This window comes from Anopheles cruzii, chromosome 2, assembly GCF_943734635.1.
Source record: "Anopheles cruzii chromosome 2, idAnoCruzAS_RS32_06, whole genome shotgun sequence".
In the NCBI taxonomy this organism is placed as follows: Eukaryota; Metazoa; Arthropoda; class Insecta; order Diptera; family Culicidae; genus Anopheles; species Anopheles cruzii.
The window spans coordinates 10,791,487-10,809,799 of NC_069144.1; the positions used below are offsets into that span (position 1 = coordinate 10,791,487).

At 47.9% G+C, this 18,313-nt stretch overlaps 1 protein-coding gene and 1 pseudogene across 1 annotated transcript; one reads left to right on the forward strand and one right to left on the reverse strand.

Moving 5' to 3' along the window:
* Positions 1–4,311: 4,311 nt before the first annotated feature.
* On the forward strand, positions 4,312–6,238 carry LOC128268290 (cytochrome P450 6a2-like; annotated as a pseudogene).
* Positions 6,239–6,388: 150 nt separating this feature from the next.
* LOC128278406 (pickpocket protein 28-like) lies at positions 6,389–8,223 on the reverse strand. Its single transcript, XM_053017135.1, has 4 exons — positions 7,832–8,223; positions 7,332–7,770; positions 6,733–7,271; positions 6,389–6,665 (listed from the first exon to the last, which is right to left on the reverse strand). Exons 1-4 carry the CDS (start codon positions 8,221–8,223, stop codon positions 6,389–6,391), a joined length of 1,647 nt encoding a protein of 548 aa, XP_052873095.1.
* Positions 8,224–18,313: the final 10,090 nt, after the last annotated feature.

Sequence of the window (18,313 nt, forward strand, 5' to 3'; positions counted from 1 at the left end):
TGAACTCACTCACTTCTGGCACAACCTAAAAGAAAACCCTTCTGCATCCGATCAGCACCGGGCAGAGACTGAACCGAACGGAACCGAGCACTCGAGCACTCGGCCGCGAAAGGTGCGTATGCACACCACTACAGACTGTGGCGCGCTGTGTCACGCAAACACACACACATCGCGTTCCGGGGGGTGGTGGCCCACACGGAACCCGGCCACCGGGCACCGGTCAGAGAGGATTGATCGGGATTCTTATCGTCGGTCGGTCGGTCGGTTGGCTTCGGGTCTGCCCGAGAGCGTTGGCCGGCCGGGCAGATGTGTTACGGAATTTACTGGCCCGCACTGGCCAGTGCTGGACAGAAGAATGGTTCCGGAAGTCGGTCAGGACGATGGGACGATTTTCCTATTCTAATGGGTGGTGTATATAAGATTTGGTTTTTTCATTTGGTTATAAAAACGGTTTAATATTTTTCGATGCTTGAATATTTATTTGAAAGGTTGATACATTAAATTATTTTACGAAAAACAATTTCGGTCAAACATCCACCACGGCTGGCTTGGCAGAAGCTCATTCGATCGGCCATTCGATTTTCGAGTACATTTTCGACTGTCTGTGGTTCTATCTCGCCAATGGCAATTTGAATTTGGGTCTTGAGGTCGCCAATGTTTGCTGGTTTGTTTGTGTAACATTTGTTTTTTCACCGATCCCTAAAGATAACAGTTCAATGGTGTCGAATCGCAGCTTCTTGGAGGTCAATACACAACACCATTTCTACTGGTTATTCGATTTGAAAAAAGGTTTCAATTTGATTCGATTCGATTTCAATTCGAAGTTCGCAAAGAAGATCTTTCAAATCTGAAAGAGTGGGTAACTCTTTCTAAAGTGTTGGTCAAGAAAAAGTCCGCTGGACCTCGTCGATACGTCCTTTCAGGCCCTGGAGCCGACTTGGCCGACATGATCCTGGATGCTTAATTGAAATAAAACTCCCATATTTATGATGTCCATGATCGGTTTTTACAACTCTTTTTTGGAATGATGATAACGTTTAGTTAAAAAATCTTTTCGACGGGACTTTTGGCAGAATTCTTCCGATGCTTCGGCCACTCCGGCACGTTGGAATGCAAATGGTAAATATTGTATTTACACTCAAGACGAAACGCAACCGACCTCTTTTTTCTCGGGTTTGGCCAAAAAATAGCTTCAAGTACGCTACAGTGAAGGATCGTTCAGTGTGGGCACGCTTCGACATTAAACCAAGTTCCAAACAAATACCGTAAAAAAACGACCAAACGATGTGTAGGAAGAGAAATGTTTGCACTTTTGGTAAATATTGCCGTGGGATTGTTGATAACGAATCAACCAATAGAGTGAAAAAAGCTTCCGATGTGTCCAAAATTTGATAAAATCCTTCCGCCGAGAACAAATTTGTTTCAACAGGACGCCAGTCGCCTCTGGGACCTTTTTAGATGCAACCTCTCTTCGCCGAACTGCATAAGAAGGAAACACAGAAAGGAAATGAACGGGCACAAATGCAAATTGCTCTTCGATTGCGAATGAGGTGATAATTTGCGGGTGCCGAGACCCGACGGGACAGCAAAGATGAAGCGAGCGCGATTGGAGCGACGCAAAATAAATTACACCCCGAAGGTGCCTTGATCGATGGAATGATTTACGTGCGCACCGATTCCGATCGAACGCCGGTGATCGGCGAAAAGGACATCCTCCTGGACCCGGACCCAGCGAAAGTGCCTGGATTCTGGGGTTGGCCCTTTGGCTGGCCCTGAATCGTGGACCGTTGCCAGTGTGCAATCAGTTTCAGCGCGGCCCGGCCCGACAAAACGGTTTTCGTTCACTGCCTCAACTCCAGTTCGCGCGTTTATCAATTTGAATAATCTCGAGAAACGTATTTGGAGTAGCGTCTCGGCCCGATGCTCGAGGTGAAGTACTCCGGTCAGCTCGTTTCGGGCCAACTGGAGACGGCTTGAACTCAACTCCCACTCGCCACGATCGACCAGTGCTGAAGTGGCACGGCTTACCGTTCTACGGCACAAGTGCACAAGGTCGTCCCCGGGGCCAAGTCCAGGCCGCGCGGCGAGGGGAGAAAATGTTGACCACAACAAATTACCCACAATCAACCTACGTTGCAACCGGGCCCCAAGTGGCTACTACTATTTGCTTACCGGCGCTGTGCGGTCGTTGAAAAATGTGATTGCATCCCGTAGGGAGCACGTCGGGCCACGATCGCGCAGAGATCTTCACTCGGTGTCGATTCGATCCGGTGTGGTGTGGAAGTTAGAATCCTCGTGACTCGTCCGAATTGTTCGACGGATAATTTGGATCAATCAGGAAACTCAGCGCGGCAGTTAGTGAATCAGCGTGAAGGTGTTGAGCAGGTCAATTCAACGACCCGCGCGTGTAAATTGGTTGACCCATATTGTGTCCGTGGAACGTGGGGAGAATTTGCGCCGCGCAGGGTAAGTGATTTTTGCGGTTATTGGGGAAATGTTGTTTTCTTGCTACTGGTTGAGCTAGTTTAAGGAACAAAACCTTGTGATCAGCGATGATTCAAATAGAAGGCAATCAGAACTCTTCTAGTCGCAACTTCAAACAATTTGAACTTTAATTAATTTTTGTTGTTTCTCTATTTCCACAAAAAAATAGAGAAAGAATTAAACAGTTCGTGAGCATGATAGAAACGAAAATGTTGAAAAGAATAAGATAAAAACCGGCGCCGACTCTGTGACCCGTCGGGTGTGACCTCCCGAAATAAAGTCACCGCCGGCGTCTTGTTCACTTCCGGTTTCAGAAAGGTCCAAAAGAAGTTCATTTATCGCTACTTTTCAATTTTTATTTCCTTCCATTGCGTCTTCGTGCTTTGTTTCTTCGCAAGGCTTGTGGGCAAAGCAAAGAACCCGAAATGCCGGTGTCCGATCACTTGGAGAACACAACGGTCGTCGATCCGATGCACTTTTAATGACACTTCTTTCTTCGCTTGTTTTCTTTGTTCCGACATTTCGGTCGGTCGGAACGGTTGGTCAAAGCGGAACCGCAGCAAGGGTTGTTGCGTTTTTTGCTCGTTTGCTGTCCCCCGGTTCCGATCGATAACGTCGCGATCGATCCAGGTGATGTGTGAGGGGCTATGCAACGACAGACGAGCGAAGGATATCGTTAACTGCCGCGATAAGGAGTGGTTTATGCTTTCCTTTATGGCGCATATGGCATATGATAATGCCCAGCGCATTGGGCCCTTCGTCGAATGCTTGTTGCTCCCCGCGCCACTACGGTTGACACGTTTCTCACGATCAAACGGCATGGACTTCCGTTTCGTGCTTAAATAATTTCTTTGAATTTATATAACCATCATAACACAAGTTTCTGTAGAGCTTGTAATTTAATTTTCAAACAGTTACCTGCTATATCATTAGAGAATGAAGGACAAAGCCAACGTCCTTTTGTTTGAGCACAATGCAATCCTTTTCTTTTGGATTCTAGGCTATGCTGGACTACGCCGGTTCATTGAAGCACTTTTAACGAACACTCAATAATATTAAACACACTGTTTTAATTTACACGTTCTGTTTCGTTCTGTTGCGCCTAAACAATGGATTATAACAAAAGAAAGCTACACGAAGAAGCACGCTAAAGTAATCCCCAACAAAAAACAGCTGGCACTCGTCCTCGTAAACAAAAAAAAAACACTCGATGACACCGAGAACTGTCAAATCTAGTACTCAACTGGTTGCTATGGACCGAGTATTATAGCACGAGCAGTTTGAATGTTAAACTGTTAGTTGGCAGTTTGATCAGTTTTTGTGTGTTCCTAATTATCATAATTAATCACAATCGATCCTAATTAATCATAAAAGTATTTTCAAGAGGTATCCAAAGTGTATAAGACGTTTGGTCGTTTAAAAACACCCCTCAGGACAGTTGCTATAATAATGTTTGCGTGCGAGAATTTTGCAGCTTGCACGATATGGGTTAAAAATTTCACGCAAGCTTTATTTGAAAGTTAAATAGGAAAACCGTTACACTGAAGACGTAAATCATGTTCCGGTTTTATAATTTATTCCGGCTTATTTATTTGGCTTATTCTATGTTATATACGGAACATTCGAAACCGAATTACTGCTGACTCGTGATAATCCCGTTTGACAGGGCATAAATTGTATTATCTCATCGGCCTTGCCTTGCAACCGATATTCCGTATCACGAGACGTCGGCAATTTCGTATCTTATCAGCCGGCAATTCGGCAAAAGACAGCCGGGTGGGTTGCGCGTTCCAGACACGGTGTGCCGGTTTTAGTTCCATTTCCATCATGATCGGGACAACCGTTTTACTCGCCGGGCTGCTGTACCACAACCCAATAGCGGCGCTGCCCGTGATCGTTCTGGTAGCCGTCTTCTACTGGTTGGTATGGAACAATTACCGGTTCTGGCGGAACATCGATGTGCCGCATCCCGTACCGTCGCTGCTCACGGGCAACCTGGGCCCTTCGATTATGCTGCGGAAGCACATATCTCAGCTGGCTTCCGATTGGTACAAGTGAGTAGCCTTAAAAGCAAAAATGACTGTGGATTCGTTAACATTTGTTGGCCTTCGTATTCTAGTTCCTACCCGCACGCCGCATTCGTTGGATACTTCAAAGTGCTCAGCCCAGCCATAATGGTCAAAGACCCGGTGTTGGTGAAAAACATCCTCACACGAGACTTTGAGAGTTTCGCGAGCAACGATTTCATGCTGGACATAGCTCGGGACCCGCTGCTGGCTCACGATCCATTTCTGGTGGCTGGCGAAGCGTGGAAACGATCCCGCAGCCTTCTGACGCCATCGTTTACCGGCGCGAAAATGAAGCAGCTGTTTCCGGTGATGGAGCCGGTGGGCGATGCTTTCGTTGCGTTCGTCGGGCGCCATCTTACGCAAGAGTTGGAAGCGAAAGAGGTGTGTTCGATTTCTTATCAGTTGAAAGAAGGATAACGACCGCTTATCGGAATTATCGTCTTGACTGCAGATTTCGGCACGATTTACTACCCAAAATGTGGTGGCCTGTACGTTCGGAATCGACGCTGATTGTTTCGGCGAGCGCGAAAGTGAGTTCCGGTTGATGGGACGACGCGTTTTCCAGATGTCTCATCTGGCGTCCGCTAAGATGATGCTGGGCGTTTTCCTGCCAACCCTCGCCAAGTGGATACCCGTGCCGTAGGATCAGAAGTGGTACGTAGCCGGAAGATTAAGCTATCACAAGGCCCGATACTCGTTGCAGGTTCCTCCTGAAGGAAGTTGATCAGTGGATTCGGTCGCTTGTGGCCGGCATAATCGGCAAACGGATGCACGGACAAATTGAGGAGCCAAAGAAGGACGACTTTCTGAAGTCTCTGCTACACAACATTAACAAACACGGTATGGCTGGGCACCCGCTCGTGTCTTATCCTCATTCAAGTAATCTTTCGTATCGTCCCAGATGCATCTCAGACAGAGATCACCGCCCATGCACTAACTATCTTCATCGAAGGATTCGAATCGTCTGCTGCCGTTCTAGGCTTTGCACTGTACAGGGTAACGGAATTTTAAATCACCTCTGCGCCGCTCCTGGCCAAAGCTAAACCGACTTCTTTCAGTTGGCAGAAAATCCGGAAGTGCAGCAGAAATTGTTCGAACAAGTTAGTGAAGCGCTACGGGCCAACGACGGGCAGCTGAGCTACGAGGCGATGCAGCAGATGAACTACCTGGAGTGGGTGACTCTGGAGACGCTTCGATTGCATCCCCCGGCGGCCACGATGCACAAAACGTGTACCAAGAACTACATAATGCGACGGCTGCAGCGGGACAGCCACGGGCATGAGTTGGGCGTTTTCGTTCCCGTAGGAACTTCCATTTTGATACCGGTCCTGGCCATACACATGTGAGTGCCCGTTGGACCCAGCATCAGAGCCACAGATAATTTAAATATTTTCTTTGTCAGGGACCCAAAGTACTACCCAGAACCGGAGCGGTTCGATCCGGAGCGCTTCCGTCCGGATAGAAAAACCGATCAGGCCGGAACGGTGTTCATGCCCTTCGGTGAAGGACCCCGGATGTGTCTGGGAATGCGGTTTGGACAGATGCAGGTGAAGCTGGGCTTGCTGAAGCTCATCCTGCAGTTCCGAGTGTCGATTGGGGCGAACCATAAACCTTTCTGCGTAGATCCCCGCTCGTTCATTTACCAAGCGAAGGATGGATTGCTGCTGACCTTCGAGCGACGGTAACGCTAAAATTCGATTTAACATTATTATTTGAAATAGAACAACGTCACTTGTGATTCATTGTACAGTAATATTGTTAAAAGTGATGTAAGGTGCAACGAACATCGATACAGCGAAATCCTCGAGAGAGATGTGAAGACTCAGACCTCCGACTCAATCCGTTTTGGACACAACGGCAAGCAGCGAATTGTTGGCGTCGTTCTGGCCGGCCATCGGTGGTTTGCGGTCGCTCCGCGTTTTCCGGATCGAAAACGGTCGGATCGTGATGAAGTAGCAAATCTCGATCAAGCTCAAGAAGCTCACGCCCATAAACAGCCCCAACAGTCCGCCACAGTTGGCCAGCAGGTCGACAATTCCGTACAGTTCCGTACGCTTCGAGGTGATAAAGTGCGACTCCTTGAAGTAAATTTCCAGCGACGTAAAAGCGAAACTAAAATGGAACAGCAAGTGGCACGTTAGGTGGCTTCGAACGGAACCCACTTCCGGTTGCTTATTACTGATGATAGATGTAGTTTTTCTGCAGCCCGTTGGCCTTGAAGAACCGCTCGATGTCGAGGGATGATTGCGTGATTTCCAGATCGTAGTGGATAGAGGTACACGCCGGCAGACAGTTGCAGCGGGCCACCGTGTCCTGCACCGACCGGGGAAACTCGTGCGATACGTTCGACTTGGGACGGAAGAATTGTTTCGCCTGAAACATACAGTCCCACTGGAGCAGCGGACAGATCTGGGTGCCCTGCGCGTGTGGCATCGAAAAGCGGACGCATCCGCACAGGGCCAACGTTAGGTTGGTGAGACACTCGAGCTCACAGTTGTTCTGGTTGTAGTTCCGGAAGAACCGCAGATGGCGCTCGTAGTTGAAGAAACACTGACGCTTCTGCCAGCCGTAGGCGGCGGCCGACTGCGAGGTGATGATCATCTGGGGCTTGAGCGCCATGTTTATTTCGTGCCCGAGCGGGACGCGGATGTTGCGCTTCGACACCTGCGGATACTCGTCCGCATCGTGGAGCATCAGTTTGTAGCCTTGCGAAAATCCCTACAAAAGAAGTGGCTCGGGTGAGTGGCACTTCCTGGCAATCCTATGGGCAGGTCATACCGTACACATGTAATCAATGTCGGAGAGGTTTTGCTGGAGGTACAGCAGCAGTCCGCTGTTCAGACCTGCGCCACTAGCATGGATGGGTGGGCTAGGATCTGGCGCGTGTCTGGTGCTAGAGTTGTTCGGACCCAACCAATCCTCCGTGTAGCTGAACTCATCGTGTACGGCACCCGGACGGAAGATACCGTCTTCCGGGCGCATATTGAAGGAGTAACAGATGCCTTCCTCGGTGATTGTTTCCTTCAAATAGTCGTTGCACTCGTAGTGGAAATTGTCAAACATACAGAACGCCTTCACCCGATGCCGGTTAAGAGAGATATTCTTCAGCATGCTCACGATATCGTCCTCGTCGGTTCCATTCAACGAGGGCAAGTAGTAGTGTTGGGAATGGAACAGAAAGTTGCACAGCTGAGCCACAACCTTCAGCTGGCCGATGCTGTCAACGGGGGTCCAATGTATAAAAGGTTCTACAAACCTATCGGCTGGTCTGAACTTACATCGCTGGATCCATCGTCATGTTGGGGCCGTTGTCGCGCAGGTCCTCCAGCAGAGCACTCATCTGACCCGTAAAGTTCAGCTTCTTCGCCTGTACCTTCGCCTCCGGGCAGATCGTGATGGCCGGAAACGGAACTTCCCAGACGGGAGTGGTTTTCTCCGAAAACGTCACAATGATCGGTGCCTCTTCCCATTTGCTGAACGTTTTGTGGATCAACGTTCCGCACCCGCCCATGGACAGCAGGAACACCACCAACCACCAGAATCTTTCGCACGTCGTTCGCTCGTGCGAATCAAAGTATCGCACACCATGGACGGAACTGCTGGCACAGTACTCCCGGAACACTTCGGACTTTACCGGCTTACACGCCTTTCGCCGAGCGGGTTTCGTCATCGGATGGACGTCGGGTGAACCTTACTAAGTAAAGGCAGCGCGTATACTGACCACCGTAGGAGCTGCGATGTAGTGCAAATACATCGTCCAGCGTGCGCGAATGATGTCATGGTCCGTCATGTCCTCACGCTTAGAGTATTTGTGTTTTAATTACTGCCCAGAGCCGCTACGCTCGGGTGTCAGGTGGGAAATGGTAATAGCGGTCCAGCCACAGCGTGGAGCGGAAGTCCTGAAGGATGTCGAGGAAGCTTGTACAACATGTGCATTTGCAAGTGGCCAGCAAAGATTTTGAAACAGCTTAAGGCTTGAGAGGATATGAAAAATATGCAAATATGGAAGTACTTGTCGCTGTGGAGTGCCATTACTTTACACTATAAAATGCATTTACTCATTGTTGGAACTTCGTTTTGATTTCATTGAAAACGAAAGGCGGAAATCTTTCGAAAATGAAAACAATTACCAAACCATAACGGTTTATGCGTGTTGGTAATTAATCGTAACATTTGCATATCGTTCCTACCTTATTTGCATTTACTGATAAGTAAATTACAAGTTTGTGACGCCGATTAGAAGGATCTTATTGAAAGCCACAGAACTGTTGGTACGCACCGTTAGGGGTTACAATGTTTCATTTTGGTTTCATGTTGTTATGTTCGTTACGTTAAGTTGAAGGCTTAGAACCAAAGAGTGATAAAATTGATGCCGATCCGTTTGAAGTGAAAATCATACCTTGTGGTTCCATTCCTTCGTGCGAAATTCCGTAACATCTCGTCCTTTTGTCAAGTCAGTTTATGTTTAATTAATTCAGCTGTAGTTCCATGGTTGAACCTCATCACTAGAGCCACCGTTCAGCCTTTCTGCAATCTAAACCAGTAAAACATTCCTGAGATTAGTGGCTATGTTGCGGTGTTCTCCCAAAATCATATATTAAATTCTTGACATTTTGGGACCCGAAGGCGCATCGTATGTTTGCATAACAACTGAAAAGCTGTACGATAAGCCCTGACCGAGACCGCCCTGATCTAATTAAAGTTTCTTTTGCATACAGTTTTTAGCTTAGCTTCAACAACAACAGGAACGAGATAGTTCCGCCGGAATGCTCTAGGAGTGGCACCTCAACGGTTGCCTGTGGTGCCTGTCTCCAGAGAATTTCACTCTTATTAGTCCCTGTCTCATGACACAATTATAAATTAATTACGCGTCCATTACGTTGAGTTGCGGCAAATGTTCCTGGAGTTATGCGACACAATTTTATGTTGTTCGATTTTAGTGTAATATCAATAAACTAAACTAAAATGGCTTTTTATGTCGTGAGCAGTTAATTGTGATCATCATCTTGATCTATCTTGCGCAACGTTGCGACAGTTTTTAATTTAATTTACTCCAAAAATATTGTTAAATGGTTCTACTCGAACTAACGATTACACCCAACATTATTGTACACGTCTATCATGCATAATTGAACTATGAAATTGCATGTTAAACATATAATTTCATAACACCTTTTAAACATAAGAGGATTATCATCAGAAAGTCGATTTAATATTTCGCTCACAACAACCAGCCTGAAATGTAAATGATTCCGGCAAACAATAACTCAATCCTACAAATCTTAAAGAAACAATACAATTGCTGATGTGAGTAAAAGTTACTCGGAAAACGTTATCCTTTTCGGGGAAAAGTTCATACTCGAGCAGAAACCCGTTTTTAATAGCCGATCTGAATCATGTTCTTCTGTGACGAAAGTAAGCAGAAGAAGGCAAATGCCTGTTGGCAGCTAACTGCGGGTGTGTCTGTGCGGGGGACAGCTAATTTATTGCTAATCTCACGCTGCTGTAATTTTCAGCTTCGCCAAATTTTGCGCGAACATCTTTCTAATGAAATAAGCACGCCGCAGCCGGTTGCAGGTTGGCTACACACATTCTGAGCGTGGCCCATCCCGGTGGGGCCCTGATTAGAAGAAACACACGCCATTCCGTTCCGTTCGAAAAATCTCGCCCAATATATCGTGCCGTTCCTTCCCGGGAACGGTCCTGGGTGCCGGGGGGTGATGTGCTTATTAAAAAGTTGCTTGCCACCTAATTTCCATACCTCTCCGCGGCATTGCCAGACGCCAGCTTTGGAGTAAGGCGTTTAGTCGACGGTTCCGGTGCGCAGAGTCCTCAGCCACAGAGACGCCGTTTACCATGCTCGCCACGCGCATCGTCGTCTTCGGCCGGGCACCCCGCAAAAGATTCCGTAATTTAATAATCTCCGTTGGCGGGAATTTCCCTCTGAAGACTCTGTCACGGCACAGAGAGCAGAGCAGAGCCGAGAGTTGGGAAAGTTGCTTCCGGAAACGAACCGAAATTCTTTGAGACACGCCACGGTGGAATAGAATTGCAGTTGCAATGAATTTGCGCCAGGGGAACACGAACCGATTGGGTGGGGGGAGAGCGAAGATTGCACCTGCTGGATGCCATGGGCCGTGGGGAAACCGGAAGGGCGCTCCGTCAGTTTCGGGAGCAAAAGTTGGGTGATTGCCGTTTTGAATGCAAAATTAGTTCATAAACGACAACGAAAGTAGCGCCGGTGGCTGATTGCAGAATAAATAAATCCCTTCTCGAGCACGAGAAATTATGCAGCGAGTTATGCTGTGCTCCGGGTGGAGTTGGGTTGGGTCAGAAGAGATGCCTTTGTGGATGTGATTTAGCATGCGGCCCGTAGTCTATTGGACGCACGTACTTTTGATCGGCTTACTCGGCTATCAGCACGTTATTTTGTCAAGCAATTGTCGGGAATTCTTGGGAGTGGGCTGGTGAGTTCTTCAACAAATTCTTCGTGCAACAATTCAGTCAGACAAAATTTCAAAAACACTTCTATTTAATATTGAATATTATTTAAATAGATTTGGTTCAAGTACAAGACAAACCATAACAGCATTTAGAAGACATTGAAACTTTAAAGGTTTGTGACTAACAAGTTGAACTTTAGGATGATTTTTAGGAGCGACTGTAAACGTACTCAAGCAAAGCTAGAACAACGTTTGCCGAGCCTCCAAAAATGTATGATGATTGCGCCTAAAGGTTATGCAATCCGCGAGCACGTAAACCGCCGTGCCGGTCCGATTTGGCGCAAAGAGCAAAGCACGTGCGTTCGAAATGGAGCGGCCCGCTGATCCCACAGAGTGCTTCCGAATGAGCAAACTTTGCATTGATTCGGTTAGAGGCGCGTAAATGAATCTAATTAATGTGCCAATTTCTTGCCCCAACTCAAATATTAATATTCGATATTGAACGCAAAAACCACCGCAGCGCAAGGCACCCGAACCGAAGGATCAAGTTTTTGTTGCCAACCGAACCGATAATGATGTTTGTCTTTGATTAACTAACTTCATTTCGGGCCGCGCGCGATTCGATTCCGGAGGCCGAAGGCGAGACCCATTTACACCATCACGCCCGGGCCCACGTAGCGCCAGGATTCGGTTACTTCCGAGTGCGAATAAATCAACAGACGGGACCGGATCGGGCGGCCACCACCACCACCACTGTTTGCTGACGGGTTTTGACAGGATTCTGATTTCGTGACGGGTACCAGCGCGGCGACGGCGGTTAATTAGGAAGCCGCGTGATTGATGGAACGCGGCTGCGGCTAATTGATGGAAAGCGCTGCGTGCCATCGATTGGGAGTTTGGACAGTTTTCCCTTAGACGGGCAGCTTTCTAGATTTGGGCCGATTTGGCTGGCGCGCAAAAATTAGCCCCCCGAACTAACGGCAGGCAACTCCACAATAAATCACTTGAAACTGTGTCAACATGCAAACGCGGCAGGGCGTCAGAGCCAATCGCGCCCTTAACCCGATATCAACCGGTGCCGATCACAGCGCGCAGAGCCGTATGGATTATGTGTGCCAGATATTCAAATATGTCCTCAAAAGATTTATGACACACTCGGGGAGTGGTTGGCGGCGGCCATTGTTGCGGCCCTGGGTCGGTCGGGGCCAGAGTAGCATGAGAAAGTTTCCTAATCCCAGGGCGAAGTGTAGCGAATTTCCCTTAGCTTAGTTAGTAATAATAGAAAAAACGGGACGGTCCCACTTGGCGATCCGATGGCATTTCTCCTCCAGTTCCGGGCATAGCGCTGCAGTGCATAAAGTCCTGCTGAGCATCGGTGATGTCTCTAATTCTATCATTTCATCGGGTTCAGCGAGTTCTTTGGAGGGGCCAACCAGGAGGATAATCTGCCTTTGAGTCCTCCCCGGGGGATTGCACATTATGCTGCGGGGCTTCTCCGGTATTAGATCCGTATCGGCGGCATCCGAAGGCATGCCACGGTGGTGCCAATGCAGTTATGTGTCGGCGTGCGCTTTCTTTTCGCCTTCCAACTTCACGTGTGCGCTGGCCCTGGCCGCTGTGCCATTGTGTTCTGGTTGTTCGAACTCGAAGCGTACGGTCGTTGTGCATAAATTATTTTCTACGCCGTCCTGTGCCGACATCCTTCAGGAAGAGCGCGCGCGAGAGAGAGCGAATGGAAATGGAAAAGAAATGGTCGAACGAGTGAAAATCGAAAGCTGAAAGTTTCTGCGATGTTGAATTCATAAAAGTGCCTGGCTTCCATCGGTCGGCCAGATTCTAACGATGACGAATGTTGGTGGTGATAATTAATAACATTCGCCAGGGGGGCACCATAAATCTCGTAATCATGTCGCTTTCTGCTGGCGATAGGTGAAATGGTAGAAATTTATTTATTAAATTCAGATGTCACTACAAATATATTCACTTCTCATTTGGTTGTTAATTTCTTCATTCGTTTATTATGTTATTAATAAATAAATTTGTGAAACTGTCCTATTCCTATTTATTGGTTCCTTCCTCATTATTCAATTGAAAGGTTTTGAAAATGAATCACAGTTTTTGCCCTGTTGACGACTCCCTAAAGGATTGCTTCGCATGGGATTCTTTGCACCAAAAGCAGCAAAATCATTACACATCAAAAGCCACGGGTCTAAATTCGTTCGTTGGCAGAAAAGCGCATGATAAGAACCGTGTTGATGGTTGCGCCGATAACAATTATGTGACGGAAGTGACACTTTTTCGCCACTTGCTGTGTCCGTGTCCTTGCACCATGAAGGCCCATCGAGTGCGAGCCTTGCGACGAAAATGACACACAATTTAATCATCGTCCCCTTAATGAAGCTGGTCATTATCGCACACGGTCGGCGGCGGGCTGTGCGTGCGTGATGGCAGAAAAAAGACCTCTGCAGCAATAGCCATCGTTTCGTGTAGGCTGCCCAGTTGCTTTCCCCTGTCCTTGAAGATGCCCTACGAAATAGCCTTCAGCACGTGATAATGACAGCACTCATGGCTCAAATTGGGTCATCGAACGCTTCCCGGTCGACGGCGATGGTACATTGTCACCCGACGTTGCGGATCTTCTCTGGACCTCGCAACACATTTTTGCTGGGGCTAACGCACACCAATCAAACACGTTTACTAAAATTCACTGCACTAACTTCGGGACTTCGGGAAAAGTAAGAAAAAAGGTAATTCCAATTATGCTCAAAATCACCTGCAAATCACCCAGCACCTAATGGCTAATCCTAATCGTACTTTACGGTCGGCTAGTTAGTGCTGGCGATTTGACAGTAATCCAGCGAAATTACAACGATCCCGTGTGTTTGAGCGAATGGATAATGGTTAGGAATGGTTTCAGGATGGGAATTGGGTCTCTTTTTTCTCTAAACATGGAGTTATGTAACTGCTAATTGGTTTGGGCCAAAGTTTTTAATCTGCTTAACAGATCGGGCGAACCGTGGGAATTAACAGGTTGCGAAATAGTTCCGTGACGGTTGGGATTTGCTGCAAAGCGTTCGAAGTGGCACCGATGGTAGTCTCCCAAAATTGTGTCCTTTCCTAAAATCCATCCAGTTGAGGTCAGCAGTGCCAAATCCCAAAGAAACGGTTTGGGAACGGTTCGCTGCAACCATAGCATATTGGTAGTAATCCTTGTAAAAACTACTTAAATAAAAGAATTACAAATAAAGATTAGGAATTTAAGGGTCCTACAGCACGGCGCGAATCTCCTCAGTTATGTCATTATTGGTGTTAACCTTTGACCCTAGATAGGTGAAGCTCGGGACGACCTCGAACTTTCGGTCACCTATTAGTACGTCACCCCCACGTATGCTCGCCGATGTTGTTGGTGGGGCTGCTGACGGTGGCGCCATCATAATCTTGGTCTTACTTTCATTTATCTGCAGGCCGAGATTCTCCGCCGCATGCTCAATCCCTGTGTAGGCTTGAACTACATCGGAGAGCCGTCGACCTATGATGTCTATGTCATCAGCATAGGCCAGGATCTGGCTGGACTTGAAGTAGATTGTCCCTGAGGTCTCTACTCCCGAGTCCCGGATGGCTCGCTCCAGCACGATGTTGAAAAGGATGCAGGCTAGGCCGTCCCCTTGGCGCAATCCCTTGGTGGTAGCAAAGGGATTGGAGAGCTTTCCATCCACCTTCACCTGGCTTGTGACGTTGGTCATGGTCATTCTAACAAGTCTGGTAAGTTTGGCCGGTATTCCGAAACTAGTCATGGTCTCATACAATTTTACACGGGCTATGCTATCGTATGCGGCCTTGAAATCGATGAAGAGGTGATATGTGTTTTGTCTGTACTCAATCATCTTTTCCAAGATCTGCCGCATGGTGAAGATCTGATCAGTGGTAGACTTTCCTCTTCTGAATCCTCCCTGATAGTTACCAACTATCTCATCAGCATATGGGACTAGTCGTTCCTGCAGAACGAGGGAGAAAATCTTATAGGCGGTATTGAGCACCGTTATACCCCTATAGTTGCTGCAAACTAGTCTGTCTCCCTTTTTGTGTATGGGATAGATGATGCCAAGATTCCATTCACAAGGCATCACTTCGCTATCCCACACCCCAGCTATGATTTGATGAATCTCGTGCTCTACTCTCTCCCCTTCATGTTTTATGAGCTCGGCTACAATCCCGTCGGTGCCTGGTGCTTTGTTGTTCTTCAGTCGACAAATGGCCCTTCGGGTCTCCTCTATGCTTGGTGGCAGGAGCAAATTTGTATCCACCAGTGGAGCTTCTGGTTGCTCAGTAAATTGGTCGTTGAGTAATTCATCAAAATGCTGGGCCCATCGCGAGAGGACCTCTGGCTGGTTACTGATCAGATTTCCAACCTTGTTGCGGCAGCAGGTGACCTTAGGTATGAAGTTGTTTCGGTGACCTGCTACCGCTTTGTAAAATTGTCTTGTGGGTCCGTATCGCACTCTGTTTTCTTCAAGTTCACGTATTTTGTTATCTTCCCACAATCGCTTCTTTTTCTTATGAACTTGCTTCTCTGTTCTCCTGAGCTTCTTGTATTCCCTTACGCTGTCCCGCGTCCTGCGCCTGCCTATCATTGCTCTGTACGCAATGTTCTTTTGTTCCGTCACATGTCTACACTCATTGTCGAACCAGCCAGATCTGGTCTTACCACGACGCGTGCCCAAGACTTCTTGGGCACAGCTCTCTATGCATGTTCTTAGAGCGTTCCATCTCTCGCTCGTAGTTGCCTCATCGTTTAATGGTTGCAGCGACTCCCTGATGGCCTGTTTGTACAACTCTTGCATCCGTTCTTGTTTCAGGGAGTCCGTATTGTATCGAGTCTGTGTGTTATTCCCGCTCGTTGTACTTCGGCGAGTTATTCTACATCGGATCACTGCGCCAACCAGGTAGTGATCTGAGTCGATGTTGGCCCCTCGAAAGGTTCTGACGTTTATCAGACTCGATTGATGTCGCCGATCTATCAATACGTGATCTATTTGATTGGAAGTAGCTCCATCCGGGGACACCCACGTAGCTTTGTGGATGTCCTTTCGCGCAAATTTGGTACTTCCAATCACCAGGTTCCTTGCGGATGCAAAATTGATCAATCTGCAACCATTATCATTACTTTCACTGTGTAGACTGTGAAGACCGGTGTATTGGCGGTACACCGGCTCCCTACCGACTTTGGCATTGAAGTCCCCCAGAATGATTTTTACGTCATATCTGGGGCATCTATCCAGTTCCCCTTGGAGTATGTCGTAGAAGTGGTCTTTCTCCTCCTCAGGTTTGTCTTCGGTAGGGGCGTGAACGTTAAGCAGGCTGATATGGCAGAATCTGCCCGACAAGCGTAAGGTGCATAGCCTCTCGTTTACGGGCCGGAAATCGATGATCGCCGGCTTCAGCCGTGGACCCACGGCGAAGCCGGTTCCAAGCATGTGGTCGCGGTCGTGGCAGCTGTAGTAGATATCGTAGCTGCTGCCACGCCTGTTCTGCGAACCACTTCCTAGCCAACGCATTTCTTGCAGTGCAACGATATCCAGTTGCAGCGCGGCTAGGGCCTCATCGATTTGCCTCTGGCTCCCAGCTCTTCTCAGAGTGCGTACGTTCCATGTCCCTAGTTTCAAGTCCGTTTTCATAGTCCTAGTTCGTAGCGTATAGTCATCATCAAGAATCCGGTTTCTAAGTTCCTTTGTGCTTTCTGTAACTTTGTTTTTTTATGGGCGGGGTTGTTGGCCCCGCGCCCCGGGGTTGTTGTTGGTTGTTTGTATTAATTATGTTTTATTTTAAGAAGCGTTTAGTAATCACAAAAAAGTTCCTATACTCGGCTTCTAAAACTTTCCTATTGACCAGACTGACCGCGCATCCTGCTTTGATCCCTTAGCCACTTCGCACCGGAAAGATTAATGTCTTCATCCCTCGCCCGGCCAACCGGCCGGCATGAACTGGTCACAACCTGAGCGTCAAAAAGGCTAATGACTGGTGAAAACTAATCGCACAAAAGAAACAGCAAAACAATCATTAGCATAATCCTTGGGGTCTGTGACGCCCGGTCTAACCCGAACCCCCGGTAATGGTCACTATTAATCTGCGGAATGAAATTAAATTTATGTTGACCTTCTTTTCGCCCTGGCCGTCCGTCCCCACTCGTCCGTGGCTCACACTCCACGGCCGGGGTGGACTATGGCGAGAGATTTACGCAAATCACGCCATGGTAGCGGTTCCTTGACGAGGTTCGTTTAGAACGCAACGAGTTGAGTTCGTGGAACGTTATTGGCGAGCGAGCAAAAATCAATAGTAATTAATTAGCATGCGATATCAGTTAATTCTCGAGCGAGAGATATGGTCCCCATTATCATGCAATCTGGGCCGCGGGATAAGCGTGTCTAAGACACGGCACACCTGTTCCCGTCGGGCCGCCGGACAGTCCGTTACGAGTCGATCAATCGATTAGAACGGGTGCAAACAATTAAATCTTGATTTTTATTTTATCACACCGGTGGCCATTTGAATACCCGAGACCTGATACGAGATTGCAAGGCGAACTGGTGATAATGAACCTGGCACCGACCTGCAGCTGACTCCACGAGCAGAATAGCTGTAAAAACGGGTTTTCGTAAATCTACGAATGGGAGCGCCTGGCCTATTTACTAAACGGTTATTTTAAAATTTATTGTTAAGAAATTAACTATTTGGCGAGGTGGGGTCGCAATCAGATAGACTCATTTGGACTAAACGAAACCGTTTCATTCGGCCACTTATGAACTACATTGTTGTGCAGCGCATCACTTAACACGACACGAGGGCTCGGAGCTCGGTTTTCGCCAACTTCTCTCTCCCTGTCTGGGTGGCTGGCCAATGTTTATCCTCTTAACGCTTCAGCCGGAATCCTTGGCCGCGATCAATGAGCCCCAGCTGAGCTTGAACGATCGGATGGGACCTTTTCTGCATCTTGTCTTGTGGTGCGCGTACGCTAAAATAATTGCCATCGCCTTGTTCCGGGGGACAATAAAGTGGACTGTTCAAGCTGATGGTGGCTACCATAAGTTTGCTGAAGTTCACTTCGAGCTTTCGAGTGGATACAGCGTCGTGTGACCACGGACCGGAACGGTTCCTTGGTTCGATTGTCGATGGTGCTAATGGGGGGCCGGAGCTCGTCGGTCGGAAACATAAACACGAAAAGTGAATTAGTGAAAGAAACAGCGATCGTCGTGCAGAAGTGAAGAAAGAAGTCTTCCGAGAGTGTCTGACAGACGATTAATTGTCTCACTACTTTCAACA

What these genes read in the sequence shown, in the direction of transcription:
- LOC128278406 (XM_053017135.1), bottom strand. Translation starts at nt 8,223, where the DNA reads ATGACGAAACCCGCTCGGCGAAAGGCGTGTAAGCCGGTAAAGTCCGAA. An exon ending in ACATTGATTACATGTGTACG is followed by an intron (nt 7,272 to 7,331) that starts GTATGACCTGCC and finishes CTTCTTTTGTAG; the next exon opens with GGATTTTCGCAAGGCTACAA. An exon ending in AAAAACTACATCTATCATCA is followed by an intron (nt 6,666 to 6,732) that starts GTAATAAGCAAC and finishes GTTCCATTTTAG; the next exon opens with TTTCGCTTTTACGTCGCTGG.